At 43.7% G+C, this 18,723-nt stretch overlaps 1 protein-coding gene across 1 annotated transcript in view; it reads right to left on the reverse strand.

Annotated features, from left to right (window-relative positions):
- The window catches only part of ARHGAP35 (Rho GTPase activating protein 35), a 161,650-nt gene that overhangs the window by 73,824 nt on the left and 69,103 nt on the right, over positions 1-18,723 (reverse strand). The window contains exon 2 of the mRNA XM_043996277.1: positions 10,915-14,789. Within this exon, the coding sequence (XP_043852212.1) occupies positions 10,915-14,595 (3,681 nt within the window). The 5' untranslated portion in view covers positions 14,596-14,789. The remainder of the gene's footprint in view (positions 1-10,914; positions 14,790-18,723) is intronic.

The following is an 18,723-nucleotide window of genomic DNA, read 5'->3' on the forward strand; positions in this document are numbered from 1 at the left end:
CACATTTAACATCCTGGCCAAACTGGTCTACTTGTGCTTCCCTCAATTTGTTGTCTGCTCCCCAGGCCTTGAATGCATACCCAAAACTCACTTCTGCCCTGAGAATTCTTGGCTCCCTTGAATCAGTCAGCTCTTATGCCACACCTCCTTTTTCCTCCCCAAATCACCCAGTACTTTCCTATTTATCTGTTGTTATAGTACGCCATCCATCAGGGCAGGGACTGTTTTATTTTTCTCTGTGTCCCCCAAATCTATAACTCCTTGATGAATCAGCTTGAATGAGGTCAGAAGACAGGAAGATGCTCAGAGTGACAGTGAATACAGTGAGTAAGCACTTGGCAGTGACCTACAGGAATTAGTGTGTAAGATGAGCAAAGTCCTTGGCTTCAGTGAGCAGTCGCCACAGAAAGAGAGAGACTGTGCACTGACATAGGGCTATTACTTGGTTTGCTAGCCACCCAATCCCATCCCAGGTATACCAGCACAACACGGAGCCAAGATAAGATGCCACCTAGTAGGTAGGTGGCACCTCAGTGCATAGAACGCTAGGCCTGGAGTCAAAAAGACCTGAGTTCAAATCCAGCCTCAGACAATTCCTAAGCGTGTGACCCCATGCAAGTCACTTAACCTCCTTTGCCTTAGTTTCAATCATAAAATGGGGATAATAACAGCAAGTACTTGACATGGGGTCTCTGAAGTCTGTTCCTGAGATAATGTAATTCTTAAAGCATCCTTGGGCTCAGGACTAGCCACAAAGGACTCAAATGGTTAAAATTCTGCCACCTGTGTGACTTTAGGCAATACAATACCCCTCTGATCCTTCATTCCCATAGTTAGTTGCCAAATAAAAGAGTGAGACAAACAATTCCTAAAGATCCTGCCAGCCCTAGTAACTCAGTGAATAAAAAGATCAAGGTGAAGCTGATTGTGTAGGCCACCCTCTTCTTACACATTTTCTAGAAGTAACTTGAGACATTCTTTTTCAGATTTTTCCCTTTTCTTGTTGGCAAACAATTGAATTATCTTGTCCATTGTGGAAATTTATTTTGATTTGGGGACCCTACCTTTGGGCTGAGATTAAAAAGCCTTAGGCCCTCAGGTTTTTCTTCTCTGTGTGGGAGGGGCTGGTGCCCCTCACCCTCCAAAAAAGCCCCATGGGCTGTACAAGACACCAGGTCAGACAGCTGGGGGAAAAGCCCCAGCTCCCTCCACCCTGAGCGGATCTATCAAAGAGATCCAGGGCTCATCCAGAGGTCCCTGGGTGCACAGCAGGGGGCACGGGCTCCTGGAGCCCTGGGTGTGGTATGCATGGGATGTTCAGTGTTCCCCTGCAGCCATAGTGCGGTTGGCGGATTACCTTGGTGTGTGCACAGGGAGCCCCGAGGTTTGAGTGGAGAGAAGGAAAATATATAAACTGGAGAGTTAGACACGGAAGGGAAGAATGGACAGAAAGGGGTGCCAGAGAGCACAGGGTACAGGTTGGAGAAAGCAAAAGGGGGGAGGGGGGGGGAAGGGACGCTGGAGCATTAGGAGAACGCTAGAAGAAGGTCCCTTGGTATGCAGGAGAAGGCTAAAAAAGTTCCAGGCGCAGCAGGTGGAAAGAAATGCATTGGAACGCAGTCAGGTTGTACATTTGATTTCCCTGTGTTCTTAATTTTAAATTGTATCTCATAAATAAACCCTCTGCTGTTAAATGGAAGAGGCTTCTTAATGTTTTGCTTATCAATTTTGGGAGTGAAGCAGTGTGGTGGAACTTTATAAATGGCCCATATTAAATTAATAGCAGTCAGATAAGCAAACAGTGAACAGTCCCAGATTAAGTACCCCAGTCAGATTAGGCCCCTCAAATTAGCCCTAGTCAGTTAAAATATTTTTACACCATTATTTCCAGAGCTAGAAATAGGAATTTTTCAATTAAATAAAATGCATTTCTCTATTAACTTGTGCTCCCTCTGCTGGTTCTGAAATAACAAAAGTATGGTCTGTTTTACTCTAACCCCCAAGAATCCTCAAACAAAAGTGGTGTGAAACGAGAAGGGGCCAAAACAAGTTCAGACACATTTTGGGTGCTCGCTGGCAAAAGGTTCTTGTCTGAACCTGGCCTGTTATAACAGTACAAGACTTGAGGGCCACCCTCAGCTCTTCCACTCTCTATGTGACCCAGACAGAGCCAGTCCCTTCTCCTTATCAGTTGCTTCTCAGGGGAGAGAACTAAGGTCTAGGGTCTTCCATCTTTAATCACACTATTTCACTTGCCTATCTAAAAAAAATGCTTTTATGGTACCCAGTCATTCTTAGCCCAAACTACAGGCTCCAGGCCTCTGAACAGAGGCTAACAAAACAGGCCAGTGGAAGGGAAAGTACAAGTAGATCAGAAATGAAGAGAATGGGGCTCTGAGTTCTACCCCCAGCCCCAGCCCCAGCCTCATTCAGTGATAAGGGGCAAGTCCCTCACTCTCTCAAGCCTGCAATTTCCTCATCTGTCAAATGGGGCCAGCTCTCAGGCAATGGTCCTTTCAGCTCTTGCTACCAAGATTTTCTTTGTTCTCAGGGCCCTTCCATCTATGTGAGTCTATGATCTAAGTGGAAATCAGTGTTCCCAGACCCCCAAGTTCATCACCGTCTCCTGGTATGCTTTGCAGCAGTCAAGTGGCCTCCTTCTGGCAGTTCTGCCCCAAGAGATGGACTGACCTATTTTAATAGACTACTCTCAACTTCACTAGACAAAACTCAGATAACGTTTACCCACAAAGACCAATTATTCTACTTGCTAAGGAAAGTAAAGGAGGCTTAATTTCTAACCAAGAGATTTCAGAATCACTGTAGGGAATAGAGGTGGGGAAGTGGGGAAGTGGGTGGCAGCTTTGCTAAGGACCGGTGCAGCAATATGATGGAAAAAACATTCTAGCTGCCTATTGTTTTCCCCCCAATGCCAGGTGTGCTGAGCTAAGGCAGATAGTTAAAGAATTCTATTTTTATCTCAGAACATAATCTACAGCAGTTCCTTGAGCTTAAAATAACCCTGAAATAAATAACTAGTTTGTAACCATTTCAAACTGGACAAAAGTTCTCTTAGTTATACTATTCTTCACTCCAATAGCATGGGATGAGGTGCCTCCTCAAAACTGGGGAAAAGTAAAGTGAATGGCATTAAGAATAAGCCACCATCAAAAAGAAAAAAAAAAAAGAAGAAGCTACCATGGATGGAATAAGAAATAACAAGCAGGATGAATTCAGAAAGGACTGGAAAGACATGTATGGAATGATGAATGATGTATAGCGAAGTGAGCAGAACCAAAAGAACATCATGCACAGAGACAGAAATATTGTTTGATGAAGAACTGTGAATGACTTAGCTATTCGCAACAATACAATGATCGGAGACAATCCCAAAGGACTATTGCTGAAGCATACTATCCACCTCCAAAGAAAGCACTTGATGGAACACAAACTGAAGCATGCTATTTTCCACTTTCTTTCATTTTTTTCTTTTAAGCAAGTTTTCTTGTACAAAATGACTAACATGCGGGGCAGCTAGGTGGCGCAGTGGATAGAGCACCGGCCCTGGATTCAGGAGGACCTGAGTTCAAATCCGGCCTCAGACACTTAACACTTACTAGCTGTGTGACTCTGGGCAAGTCACTTAACCCCAACTGCCTCACCAAAAACAAAAAAACAAACAAAACAAACAAAATGACTAACATGGTAATGTTTTACATAACCATAGATGTATAACCCATATCTGATTGTTTGCCACCTCAGGGAGGGGAGGGAGGGAAAGAGGGATAAAAATTATAACCCCAAACTATAAATAAGAATGCTTACTATATAAAAAAGAAGAAATGTACCAAATAAAGTAATAACAATTAAAAGAAAAAAGAAGAAAAAAAGAACAAGCCGCCGCCAGACCACGGCACCAACTTCCACTTACAATCCGTTCTTCCCAGGCTGCCAAGATGAAGGTCCTGCGTGCAGAGCCTTATTCCTTTCCCTTCTGTGCCCACCACGTTCTCCATAAAGCCAAGCTTCTCGGCCTGGCATGCAAGGCCATTCCCTCTCTCCTACCACCTTCACTCACTAGTCTTATCTTACTAATCCATATCCAGGCAAACTAGGTGACAACTGCTTCCTGCCCCAGCCTCTCCTCCCGCTGGGTTCACCTTCTAAGTCCGGCTAATCGCTAAAGCCCTGCATATCCACAGATGCCCAGTCCAAACGCCACCTTATCCACCAAGTGTTCTCTGTTCCTTCCATGGGAAATAGACCTTTTAAAACCTCATCTAGCCTTTATGTGAAACTTCTCTTAGGCCCTAATAGTCTACTCTTTATTGTAGTTACATAGAACAAATCCCCTCCTGGGGCTGTAAGCTGCACAAGGACAGACACAATATTTTATCTAAGGCTGGCATTTTCCCCACGGTATGCACTATGGTATAAATCACAGAACACACTCAGGAGTATGTACACAGCCTTTGCCTCCAAAGGCCTTGGATCGATGCTGATCTGGTTACAATATATCACTGGTTTGGAGAATATTTACTAGAAATGACATAAAAGTCCCTAGTCCCCTGCTATTCAGCTGTCTGTCCAAATGCACCAGGGGTCCCGGGGGCAGCTGCTTTGTATTCATGCTGGAAATTTAAACTCCGTCCTGAGCCCTTAACAAAAACGAGGGCTGTGTCAACACAAAGCCAAAACAACCACTCAATTCAGTTGCTTCAATGAAATAAGTCAATGGTTGGGGGGAAGGGGGGGAGAGGCAGCAAAGTAGGAATAGCAAACTGTCAATCCAATAATCTGTTGCTGTGTAGACAGAACAGTGGCTGATTGAAATGGTCACTTTTCAACTGGCTATCTTTGGTGTAGACATGGTAAGTGAAAGAATATACTCATTCAGCCTTCACAAAATTAATTCTCCATTTTCTATATTTCTAACCTCAGCTCCCATTTCTACAGAGCATGACACTTTAAGAAGCACTTTAATCAGAGAAGCTAAACTCTGTGAGGCAAATAGTTCAAGTAGAATTAGCCCCATTTTGAAGAGGAGGAAATTCATCCAGATTCAGTTGGGCTGGTCTCAATTAATGTTTTGTGGGACAAATTCCCCCTCAACCCTTTGGCTTAAACATGTGAGCTTGATCATATTGATCTAATCTTTCACAAACACACAGACCTAGGAGGAAAAGACCTTGTATGGCAACCTTCCCTGATCATGGAAACTAATGAAGTACATTCCTAGGTTTGCAGAGACCGCATGGTACAGGAGAAAGAGCACTGGCTTTGAATATGGGAATTGACTTTGACTACGCTTATTTGTGGCATATATTTTCTACTGCTTTTCAGAGAAGAGGGTGAGAGGAAGAACAAGATCAATGTTTTATAACGGACAAACTTTTTTTAAGGGCATTGGCTTTGAGGTCAAATGACTTGGGTTCTGCTTCTCTGATTTACTACCTTTGTGACCTAAGGCATGACATTCAATTTCTCTGCCCTGAGTTCCTCATCTGTCCACCAGGCTGGGGGTTCTTAACCCTTTTTGTGCCTTGGACCCCTTTGGCAGTTAGTCTGGTGAAGGCCATGGATCTCTTCTCAGAAGAATGTTTTCACATGCACAAAATAAAATACACAGGACTGCAAAGGAAACCAATTATAATGAAAGAAAGTTATAAATAGATTTTAAAAAGAAAGCTCATCAACCCCAAGTCAAGAAAATCATAAATAGATAAATCAATAAACATTTATTAAGTACCTACTATGTGCCAGGCACCATGCTAAGGGCTGGATATAGAAAAAGAAGCAAAAACCAGCCCCTGCACTCAAGAAGCTTACAATTGAATGGGGAGACAAAATGAAAACACACAGATAGAGAGCAAGCTATATGCAGAATAAATAGGAAATAATTAACAGAGAGAAAGCACTGGCATTAAGCCAGGAAAGTCAGGAGCTGGAGCAGAAAAGAGAGAGTGTTCCAGACATGGGAGACAGCTAGAGAAAATGCCGGAGCCAAGAGATGGAATGTCTTCTTCATGAAACAGCCAGGAGGCCAGGGTCACAGTGCAGTATCAAAGATCATTTAGTTAATTAAACGTCCTTGTTTTAATGATGAACAAAATTAAGCCCAAAGTAAATATAGGAATTTGCCTAAGGTATCAATGTGTCAGAGAGGAAGGTACAGAAAGACTGGAAAGGTAGGAGAGGGAAGATGGCAAACCGAGTATTTTGTATTTGCTCTTGGAGGCAATAGGGAGCCACTAGAGTTTATTAAGTAGGGGTGATGTGATCAGATCTGCATCTTAGGAAAATCGCTGTAGTGTTGGAAGGGAGGATGGACCGCAATGAGGAGAGGCTTGAGGCAGGCAGCCCCACCAGCAGCTACTGCAGGAATCCAGGGGTGACCTGATTAGGGATTGCACCAGGGTGGGGGCAACGTCAGAGAAGAAGGGGGCACATTCAAGAGATGTTACAAAGGTGAAATCACAGGCCTTGGCTACAGCTTGGATAGGGATGGGGGGTGGGAGACAGTGAGGAGTCCAGGATAACTCCCAGGCTGGGAGACTGAGGGACAGGAAGGGATGGTGGTGCCCTCTTTGGTAACAGGGAAGGTGGGGGAGGGGAGGTATTGGGACGAAGATCATGAGGTCAATTTGGAACATACTGAGTGTAAGACATCTACTGAACATCCAGGCTGAGGTGTCTGAAAGGCACCTGGAGATGGGAGGCTGAAGGTCAGCAGAGTTTTGGGCAGGAAATAACATAGAGATGGTAAGAGACCCATGGGAGATGATGAAGTCCCCCAGTGAAGTGGTCTAGAGGGAGAGAAGGGGACCCAGGACAGAGCCTTGAGGGCCACTTCTGCCCTAGATGGCCTCTTTCATTTCCCTTAACAGCTTTTTTATCTTAAGTGCCTATACATTTCAAACAACTGAAAATAGAAGGTTTCCACTATAAGCGTGTTAAAGCATGTAAGTTCCAACCAATTCAAAACGATTTCGTTCTTTCAACTCTAGCACCTAGCACAGTGCCTGGCATACTGACACTCACTAGCTGTGTGACCCTGGGTAAGTCAATTAACCCCAACTGCCTCAAAAAGTTTTCTTTTAAAGTTGGACCAGATGTTACCTAAGATCTCTTCTAGCTCTAAATCTGTGATACTATTAAAATCTTCATTTTGCAAAGGTTGTATTTCAAAAAAAGGAGGAATTGCTTACACAAGGTTAGGCAGAGACTGAGTAGCGAAGTCAGGATCAAAATAAATCTGGGTTTCCTGACTCCTCTGTCTATTTTTCTAACACATCAAACTGACTCTCAATTGTTAGTTACCCTTTCATAATCAGATCATCTTGTCTCTTCAAGTATACTGTAAGCTTCTTGAGAACAGAGACTATTATCTTACAGTCAGTCAGTAAACTCTGATTAAACGCTGACTTATGTGCCAGGCATTGTGCTAAGTGCAGTGGAATTTCTACACAGGAATAAATCAGGATACCATGATGAACAGAAAAGATAATTTAGTTCATTAGCTTTACCAATGATCAAAATTAAGCCATAAATAAATACAGTAACTTGCCCAGGGTCAAACAGGAGTTGTGTGACCCACGTCCTCGGGTCCAAATGCTCTGTCATTGTTTACCACTCCACAACATGTCCAGCATCCAGGAGGGACTCCTTAAATATTTGCTGGTGATTGCTGATGAAAACAAAGGTCAAAGCTCCTGACCTTTATACTGCTTTCTTGTCCAATAAAAATCCCCAAACAATTTCTCTTTCCAGGAGCTGGTTCTACATTTGCTACTCCTGGAGGAGTCTTGCTTTTCCAGGCCAGTGCTAGTTAGGGTTCTCAGCACCACCAACCTTAGTACGTTTGCTCCCAGGAGGAAGAGAATTAGGCTTTGCTTATCTTTGCAATGGGATGAGGAAGTAGCTCATCTTTCAAAGCAACATTTTCCAAGACAGGAAGAGACAACAATTTCACCTTTAACTCAGTCTCCAAAGGACCCTCTAAAATTGACTTCTGGCAAACTATTGCTCCTGGAAGAGGTTATCATTCTTATTTGGCTTGAGGAGGTGGTCCGCTTTACTAAGGAGAGAGGAGGGAGGGAGCTGATCACTTCTGATGTGCTGTCAGTCCTCTGAGGGAAGTGGGGGTTTTTTTGGGTTTTGGTTTGGTTTGTTTTGGTAAGGCAATTGGGGTTAAGTGACTTGACCAGGGTCACAGAGCCAGTAAGTGTTAAGTGTTTGAAGTCACATTTGAACTCAGGTCCTCCTGACTCCCGGGCCGGGACTCTATCCACTGTGCCAACTAGCTGCCCCGGAAGTGTTTTTTACAGAGAGGAACAAAGCCTCAAGAGTACTGACAGGACCCCGCTCTTTTCTGCCATACTTACTCAACTCCCTGGGAATGTGCTTTAAGATCACGCGTTTTAACAAGCAGCATAGACACGGCTACAGAGTGGTTAGGCAGTGTTCTTCCAGTGACATTACTTCCACCAGTCAGAAGCCTGCCAGGGGTTAGGATGAGCTGCTCTGACAATATTCTGGGTGAGGAATATAAAACTTTTCAAAACATTTATAGACAAAACAGAGATGGTTGCAGGTAGGGCAATTTATGATCTCAAATTAGAATTACAGAAGCATCAAACAGCAGCAGAACAAAAGAAGAGGCTTAGTCCAACTCACTACTTTTAGGAAAGGAAAAACTAAGGCCAAGAGGCAACAAAAGTGGATCAAAAAGGGCCTCATGATCAGGAAGACCTGGGTTCGAGGCACAACCCAAGCTTAGAACAGTACCTGGCACACCTAATAATGACCTCTGGCACATCCTGAGAAAGTCACTTCACCTTAAGGCTCCAGCAACTCTCCAAGACTATGGAGTCACAGAAAGGGGCCTCTGAGGTGGCAGCTGTCACCAAGAGTCTGCACACTGATGACATCTCCCAGGTAGCCAGAAAACAAAAACCAATAAAACATCGAAAGTCCAGAAAGGGGGAATCATTTGACAAAGTTCTCCTAGTCTGTCACAGAGCCAATAGGAATATGGGCTGTTTTCAATGTTCTTACGATCAATCAATACTTATGAAGCACCTACTGTGTGCCAGGCACTAGGCTAAGCAGTAGGAATAGAATAAAAGGCAAAAGATAGTCCCTGCCCTGACAAGTTTTCGCCATATAGTGTAACACCATAGCATCCGGCCTACTGTGTGAGACAGAAAAGTGCCAAGCAAAGTAAGGGTTCCAAGAAGTCAGCTCAGCCTCTAACTCTCCTGTGCCTAATATGTGGGGGTTTCGGGCACAGGTCTAAGGCAGAAACAATTTGTTACTTTGGGCTGCTGAATAAAACAATTCCTTAACAAGAGGAAAAGTCAGAAGGCTCTTTCTAAACCCGTGCATGCAGAAATGACAAAACACACAGACACACACCAGGATGAGTGACCTTATCCTCTGGCTTAGCTGCCCTCCATAGGTCACTTCAAAACAATGAAAAGGAGCTTCCTAAGGACTCAAGCACTGCCACCGATTTACACAAAGCACCGAACAGAAAGTGTTAAATTGACACAGAACAAAATGAATCAGCGGCAAAACTGTTTCAGTGACCGACCAGAAGGTGCTGATGGAATATTTTGTGCTTCAGGTACAGACTGAGCTGAAGGAAAGCTGAGGTCTCATCTATCTTCAAAATTCTAGAATTCTCTGTTGCTCTGGAAAGGTTACATACTGTTGTTCATACCAGGGTAAGGCAGAGACCTGGGCTCTGCTCACAAGCTCTGCCTGCCTTCAAGCCTGGCTCAGTGAAAGACCCCCATGCAGACCATCTTGCTGTTTCAACATGCAAGGCTTTAGGGAGTCTTCTAGCACTGACCCTTTGTGTTCTACATTATAGGATCCTGTCCCAGCTAAGGTATGAGAAAAATGGAAAGGTAGGATGGATGGAGCAGGTTATGAGGGGCTCTGAATGCCAAATAGAGAATTATGTATTATTCTGGAGGTGACAGGGAGCCACTGGAGTTTACTGAGTAGCACACGATCAGACCCGTGCTTTAGGAAAATCACTTTAATGTCTGAATGGAGGATGGATTGAAGTGCAAAGACACTGAAGGCAGGCAGATCCACCAGCAGCCTAGTGTAATATTCCAGGAGTGAGATGATGAGGGCCTAGACCAGTTCCAAGATCAGGGCAGTATCAGAGAGAGGGGGGTGTATTCAAGAGATGTTACAAAGGAGAAGTCGACAGGCCTTGGCTACAGATTAGATATGGGGAAGCATCCAGGATGATTCCTCAATTGTGAGCCTGAGGGAATGGGAGGATGGTGTTGCTGCCCACAGTAAGGGAAGGGGGAAGGGAGAAGAAGGGAAGGGTTGAGGGGAAAAGATAATGAGTTCCACTGTGGACATATTGAGTTAAAGATGTCTACTGGAGATCCAGTTTAATAAGTCTAAAGAGCAGACGGAGATGTGAGGGAGATGTGAGACTGAAGACGGGCAGAGTTTGAGGCAAAATAGACAGATTTAATACAGATGGAAATTAAATCCACAGAGGCTGATGAGAATCCCCAAGTCAAGTCATGTAGAGGGAGAAAAGAAGAGGGCCCAGGATTCTAGGATGTAACAAATGAGCAAATATTCAACCAGAAATGTCTACCCTATTGAGCGTCTGTTCCCTAGGAATAATCATTCCATTTCATCCAACAAATCTTTGCATGGCCCTTCTCTATGGAGAGTCCAAGGGCAGGGTTGAGGAAGGTACCAGGGTTAGATAAGAAATGGTTTCTGGCCTTCAGGAAACAGACTCATTCAATTAATGCTGACCAAAGTCCTATCATGTGAAAGGTTTTGTTCGAGGCAACGTGATTCATCCTAAAGTAAATTCCACTCTAATCTGGCCCGCTGCCCCACTCACACCAAAGCTGAACACATTACCTTGGTGTTCCTTCGGAGACTGCGCAGAATGTTCCGTCTCCTTGGGTCTTCATCTGTTTCATAAGGGATCACAGAATTGTCCCCTTTATATCCTTGGGAGGCCTGCTCCTCCTCTTTCTTCCGAATGGGCCCTAGCTCATCATCACTCCCCACACTGAAGCTGGTCCTGTAGCTGGCAAAGCGCCCTAGGCGTGTACACCGTGTCCTGTACAATACGGGTTTGCTCACCGCAGACACTTTGCGCCCTCGCTCCAAAGAACTGGTGTCCATTTCGCTGTCAGAGCCATTGGCACTCCCATTGGACTGGGCTTTGTTGATGTTCCGGATGGTGATGATTTTGCCTTGGGTGCTGTCATGTGGCACAGAGTAGATATTTTCCTCCTCATTCCGTGGCTTGACCACAGCGTCCATTGGCTCTGCATAATCTGAAGGATCAAACCCATCAGGAGGGAGCCAGCTGCTAGAAGACACTGACTTCCTCTGGGCATCCTTATGCCCTTGGTCCAGATAAGACAGATCCCCTTTGATTTCAAAATGGACAGGAGGCTTTGGTTTCACTGGTGGAGGTACTTTGTTGTTGAGCTTACTCTCAATACTCATTAAGAAAGACAGACCATCATTCCCCTCTAGCTCCATGGAAAGCTTAGAATGATCTTTGGACAAGGAGGGCAAGGATGTATCTTCTCGGAAGAGGCTATAGGATGGGGGTTCAATGTCTTCTTCAGAGTCAGGAAGATTCGAGTTGCAGAGAGGGGAGCCGGCCCGAGGGGAGTTAAAGACTTCCTCGGTAGTACTACAGGCCTCGGCAACATTATCATACATATGGGTGGCCTCAATGATGTTCTTCTTCTCTACCACATCTTTGAAGAATGGATGAAAGATCTCCAGTTTATGCTGAGGCTGGCTACAGGTGATGTTTGTGAACTTTCCGTCAATTTCTTGGGCTATCTCCTCTCCTTCAGTCAATTGTTCCCGGCTTAAGTCATTGTCCAGAACATCAGCTGTACAGTCAGTGAGAGCTACGAGCTGAATGGGAATGATGTCCTGCACTTCACAAAGAAAGGCACGTAACATAGCCAAAGAGGCCTTCCGTTTGGCTGAATAAAAAACTATGTACCCATGAACCAATCGGCTTTTCCTAATGCTAAATGAGGAATGGTATGAAAGAATCGACAATTCGATGCGCTTTTTGTGGGGTCCTATTATTGGTAATTCAAGTAAAACTGAGTTGTTGCTGCCGCCCTGAGAAGGCTTACACGTTTGGGATTGGAGAACAGGAAAAAGGATGTCATCTGTATTAAATGGATCTCCACACATTAGACACATTACAATCCGCAGATCAATGTCAGCCAAATCTTTGATGCTAGCAGTTGAACTGACAAGGTTTAAGTTACGCTTTGAGTCCAAAAGTCCTTTCAAAACTTGACTGATTTGCTTCTCATTGATGTTGCGCCCATAACCAATGCCAGCAGAAGCTGGATCCAGAAAGACACACTGCAGCTTGCTGGCAATCTGCTGGCCTTGCTGTATTAAGCTATGCAGTGTTTCACCACTAGTGTCACCTCGCTTGTTAACTAAGATTAGTGTCAGGGGAAGATGAGCCAAATGATTGTCCCTACGGCCAAGGGTTGACTCTCTACTTTTTTCAATACTTTCTACAACGTAAGAGAGAGACTCCTTTGAATTGTAAAGGCAGAGACAACCATGGGGCTGAAAGGTTGGTGTCTGGAAGGAATTTACAGGAAGTCGGACATTACCCTCTATTGGCCTCAGAGAAAGTTCATACATTTTGCCATCTATCACATACTTGTCGTCATTTGTACAAAGAGCTCGAATCTCATTCGCCAGTTCTCTAGCAAGACCATCCTTGCCAAGAATAACCAGATTGATCCGATCTATGTTAGGGTCAGAAAGTGAGTTTTTCTGATTGCGATCAGAAGGTCTGATGAATCGAGAACTAACCAAGTGCTCAATTTTGGAGTCTACACACATTGGGCAGCTGGGACAAGTCTCCTTGGTTGGGTGGTACACAAAATGAATATGCTTTAAAATGAGAGCATCCCGTTCTGCTTGTAGTTTCTGCAAGGCTTTAAATCGCTGCTCTTCACCCAATACGTCTTGAATGACACCCATCTTTTCCTTACTAGGTTTAGCATCAAGTTCTAGTTCATAGAACAACTCAGAATATTCTAGAAGTAGTTCCTGAAATTCTTCCTTGGCTTTGTCTATAATCTGTTTTTGGTGTTTGCTATAGATATCCATATATACAGATTCTTCCAGCCACAGGTAAAAGTCTTCATTCATGATAAAACTACGAGCCTCTTCCCAAGGCTTCCCAGGAGTTATGAAAGGAGACGTCTCTAGGTTTTCTTTGAAAGCCCTTCGCATCTCAGCTCTTTTCCTCTCGTTCCTCAGCTTCTCTAAATGGGCCTCATATAGCTGCTCAGCAGGTAGAGTCTCCATTAAATCAAAAGGTATCCGTTCATTTTCCATGTTGTCAATGTGGCTGGTGGCATCCCAAGGTGTTTCTTCAAGCACAACAAACCACTTTAGGAATTCTGGCTTGGTTTCCAATAGTTTTTCGGCTTTGATGCAACTCAAGTGGTCAATCTCATCAAGGTTGGGGATGAGAGCTTCAAAGGCCAGCGGGAGAGCTGCGAGATACAGCTTCCTGCGTCGCTCAATGTGCTCGTGCTTGAGCCGGTGCGTGTGTTGCAGGAAGAGCTTCTTGGCTTTCTGCGTGCCCTCGAGGTAGACATAGTCCTGGTACTCGGGAGAAGCCTGCATCTTCCGGCTGACACCCGGCCAGTTCTCATTGTGGCTCTTCACGATGCGGCTCACCAGCCACTCATACTTGTCCTTCGCAGTTGCTATTTGTTGGCTCTGCTGCTTCAGAGCCTCAAAGTAAGGGATGATCTTCATCTTCCCCCGACTTTTATCAATGAGCTGCACTAAAGTGCTAAAAGCCAGGTCCACATTCACATTAGATCGAGCTGAAGTCTCCACAACCTGGAGATTCTTTTTGCTTAAGGCAAAAGTATGTGCATCTCGAATGTACCGCTCCACTCCCTCATCACACTTGGTCAGAACCACCACTATAGGCTTTTTTGTCTTGGCAAGTTGATTGTAAAGATTTGAAACAAACTTGAGCTGATCATCAAAGTTCCTGTTCATGCCCCTACTCACATCGATGCAGAGAAGAAAGCCATCGATCAGCAGCTTTCCTTCTGGCATTTGTTTCTGTTCAAAGTCCTGTTCCAGCCCCAGCTGGTCAGTGCAAAAATACATGAGCTTCTCTGCTGACGCAAGCTTGGTGGCTGCAGCTCTCTTGATGTAAGGCTGCAGGGCGGTGCTCCGGTGAGGCTGGAAAGTCTGGTCATCAATAAATTCCGTCTGCTCCACAATGTGAATCTTACATTCCACACAGTCCTCCAGGGAGCGCCCCACTTCTCCCCAGTACAAGAAGTGGTCATTATTGACAACCCTCCCACCAAAGTCACTGGTGCTGAGGACAGAGGTATGGTCCAAGTGAAATTCATCAGCACTGGGGCGAACAAAACGATTGCACAGGCAAGACTTCCCAATGCCACACTGTCCCTTCTCCTTCTCTGTCCCCGACAATCCCACCACACTGATGTTGTAGGTGGGAATGCGGACATCTTGCTTCCTTGCCATCATCATCGTCGACACATCCTGCCAGGGTCAGCCACTTCCGAGATGATTCGTGTCTTCCAGTGTCCCGTACAGCCTCTCCACTGGCCAAGGGAAGGGCAGTTGTTACCAACGCAGGCAAACTGCCCCAGCAGGAGAAGAGACTGTTCTCATAGTGCTTCTGTACCAGCAAAAGTTTCTTATCACTCAATAGCCAGCATTCCCTGCAGAGTAAAAAACAGACAGACAGCTGGCATGAGAATTCTGAAGTCAAAGTACAGTTATAAAATGACACTTGATTTCTTTATAAAATCAGAATATGGACATATGTGCTTTGGCTGCCAATGCCCAGTGATCTTCTTATCATATCTACTGCACCTTATTTAGACATTCTGCCCAGGTAAGATGATATCTCAAGTATTGTGACCAGTTCTAGAGATCACATTCTTAGGAGGAACACTGACAACCTGGGAGGAGTAGGTCCACAGAAATGCAACCAGGGTGGGGAAGGGCCTAAAAAGCACGTCAATGAGAACTGGTTGAAAGAATGATGGTCACATAATCAAGAGAAGGAAAGACATGGGGAAAGATGACTGCTGTCTTCAAATATCTTTCCTTCTGTTGGTGTCCCCAGCATCTGACATAGTATCTTGCTCTCCTTAGGATTAAAGAATTTAAAGCCAAGGGGGACAAAAGAGATAGTCTAGTCCAGGAATCCTTACATCCTAGAGTCTGTGAACATTAAAAAAATATATATATATATATATTTCGATGGCTGTATTTCAATATAACTTGTGATTCTATTTGTTATGTTTTATGTATTTAAATATTCTAAGGAGTACAGAGGCTTCACCAGACTGCCCAAGGAGTTCATGAGTCTCCAAAAGGGTTAAGAAACCCTTGTTTAGTCCAATCCCTTTATTTTACATTAGAAAAGACCGAGGCCCACAAAACCTGAAGCACCTTACCCAAGGTCAAAGAAGTAAAAACAAAGCTAAAATGTGAGCCCCTGTTTTGACTCTAAACCAAGTAGTCTTTTCTGTTGCCATGCTAATTCCTTTGCATATCAGGTGACACTAAAGTCAACAGATGAAAAATACAGGGATGCAGATTTTACTCGAAGTGTTCATATAAAGACTGCATGAGGGGGCAGCTAGGTGGTGCAGTGGATAGAGCACTGGCCCTGGATTCAGGAGGACCTGAGTTCAAATTCAGCCTGAGACACTTGACACTTAGTAGCTGTGTGACCCTGGGCAAGTCACTTAACCCCCATTGCCCCGCCAAAAAAAAAAAAAAAGACTGCATGACTACTTGGTCAAGGGGGCTACAGGACCTAGATTACATGACTTTAAAGTTCTATCCAATTCAGAGTTTATAATTCAAGAACTGTAGAATAATTAACAGTTGATTATTTTTTCCCCCTTTTTTCAACAGCTGATTTTTTAAAAAAAAATTTTTTAAGTGAGGCAATTGGGGTTAAGTGACTTGCCCAGGGTCACACAGCTAGTGTCAAGTGTCTGAGGCTGGATTTGAACTCAGGTACTCCTGAATCCAGGGCCAGTGCTTTATCCACTGTACCACCTAGCTGATTATTAACAGCCAAATTCACTATCTCTGGAAATTACCATGGCAAACAAAAGTTATTATCTTTCAAAGCAAGTTTACATGTTATAAAAGCCCAGCATTTTTACAATTTTGTTATCAATGGAAATATTAAGAAAAACCCTGCTGAAGAAACCAAATGGTCTATCCAATTTCATTATCTTATCTGACAATGGTACCTGGGCACAGCCTGAGATCATTGCTATCCACCCTAAGCAATGCCATCAGAGATGCTGCTTCCTAAAAGGTCATGGAGGCCAACTCTGTACAGAAATACAACTGGGCTAGACAAAGGCCAGAAAGAGGTCATTAAACTAGTCAAGGGGGGAACTCAACGGATGCAAGTAATCACCTCATAAGGACCTAAAGCAGCATTAAGAGGATTCCTCCCTCAGCAGGAAAAATGGAACAGACATGGAAAAGAGATGAAAAGTTTAGCCCCTCCCTTCATGTTAAATGGAAAATAAGCAAGAAATGTGTGTGATCACTGGAAGTACATTTTTTTAAATCCACTAAAATTTTTTTAAATGTCAACTGGGCTAAAACTAAGCACACCAACACATAATTAGGCAGCCAAAAAGTCTAAAACAATCTTCAGCTACATGATTAGCAGGAATGTCTAGAATAAAGGAGATGATCATGCCACAGTCTTGCTCTGGTCAGACATCCTCAACATCATCACTCATTTATATTATACTTTATGGTTTGCAAAACCCACAGTTCACACGGCTTACAAAGTGCAGGTAATGCAAACAACAGGATATATCCCTTTTACAGCTAAGGAAGCTGAGGCTCAAAAAGCGACTTGTCACTGATCACATGAACGGGAAGCCTAACCTATAACCCAGTGTCCTAACCACTATACTAAGTCCTCTTTTCTGAGCAAAAATGTGTCTAATTACTGCTGGGAGCAGGGACAGGGGTAGGGCAACACACCAATCAGAAATATGTTCAGGGGAAATCAACCCAAATGGTGAGGAAACTCAAAACTATGTAACAAGAGAGTAAGTGGAAGGAACCCGTTTAGCCTTGAGAGAGGGGGTATGATGAAGAGAACCAACTGTTGGATACAGGATGGCTGTCTTCAGTTATCTGTAGAGGTATCACAATGGAAAAAAGGCCTTAGGCTGCAGGTTAAAAAAAGAGAGAGAGAAAAGCAAACAGTCTCTTCCTACCTCGCTAATCTTTTGACACATTACTCCCTTTCATATACTCTATGGTTTGGCCCCATTGGCCAACTTGCCACTCACCGCTCAAAACAACGTACCTCCTGTCAATGTGTCTTTGTGCTGGAAAGCTCCCCTTCCTCATCTAATACAAACTCTGGTCTCCTTTAAGACTCCAGTCCAATGCCACCTCTCCCAGAAGGCCTTTCAAAGTCCCCACAGTTGCTGGTGCCTTACTCTTTATATTCAAGTTTTATAGACGGATTTCTATATCTGTTGTCTTCTCTGTTAGAATGTGAGTTTCTTACAGGCAAAGACCATTTTTGCTTTTTCTTTTTATCCCAAGAGCTTAATGCAATGGCACATGGTAAGCACTTAATATATTTTTGTTTGCTGATGGGGCATTCTGCTTCAGCCTAGGGCAGAAATAAGACAAATGGGGAAAAGTTAAAAGGAGGCAGATACTGACTAACAATAGTGAAAGGCCTAACAATTAGAGTTGTCCAAAAAGGGTTTCCTCAGTGCTACAAAAGTTCAATTAAAGGCTGGATAACTACTTAAGAGAAGGGATTTGCACTTTAGGTAGAGTTTGGGCTGGATAACAACCTTGGAGATTCCTCCCAGCTCAAAGATTCTCCAAGGAGGAAAAAAACCCTCTGTTTTATTTGAAACAACTCATTCAAGTCTCAACTAGGATTATGGTCTGGGGCATCAAAAGGAATCCTGATTGCCAGAGTAACAGAATCCTTTCTCAAGTTGGGAAATTGTGTACAACACAATGCTCTTCGATGGGGAAACAAAACTGGAAACACTTTGGACCAAATAAGTTATGCACAACTATGGAAGTGGAGTCAAATTCAAATAGAAAGCGATCTCTGAGACAACATATTGACTTAGAAAGTAACAAACTAACATCGTCTATGCTGTATTGTATTTTTAGATTTGTTAAAATATTTCCCAATCACATTTTAATCTGGTTTGGACTACAGCATGAGTTTGACACCTCTGCTCTATTGCTCAATTTCCTCACCTATAAAATGGAAATAATATTTATGAAAGTGTGAGGGGAAAATGCCCCACAAATTTTAAAGGAATGTGAATGATTCTCACTAAAATTAGCCCCTAAATGATATAGGTGATTTTCAAGGTCTCTAACTTGACCTTAGTCATGAAATGCAGAGTAGTGGTACCAGATGCACCCCGACTAGTTACTGTGTGTCTCTAGCAAATCTTAACTTCTTGATGACTCAATTTCTCATTTATCAACTAGAACCAAGAACATATGCTCCTCACAGTTATCTTAAGGGGAAAAAACGTGACTTATTTTTTAATTCCTTCAGTGAGATACATATTCTAGATTGGAACTAAATGCATTGCCTGAAATGAATCC

Source organism: Dromiciops gliroides, chromosome 3, assembly GCF_019393635.1.
Source record: "Dromiciops gliroides isolate mDroGli1 chromosome 3, mDroGli1.pri, whole genome shotgun sequence".
Lineage (NCBI taxonomy): Eukaryota > Metazoa > Chordata > Mammalia > Microbiotheria > Microbiotheriidae > Dromiciops > Dromiciops gliroides.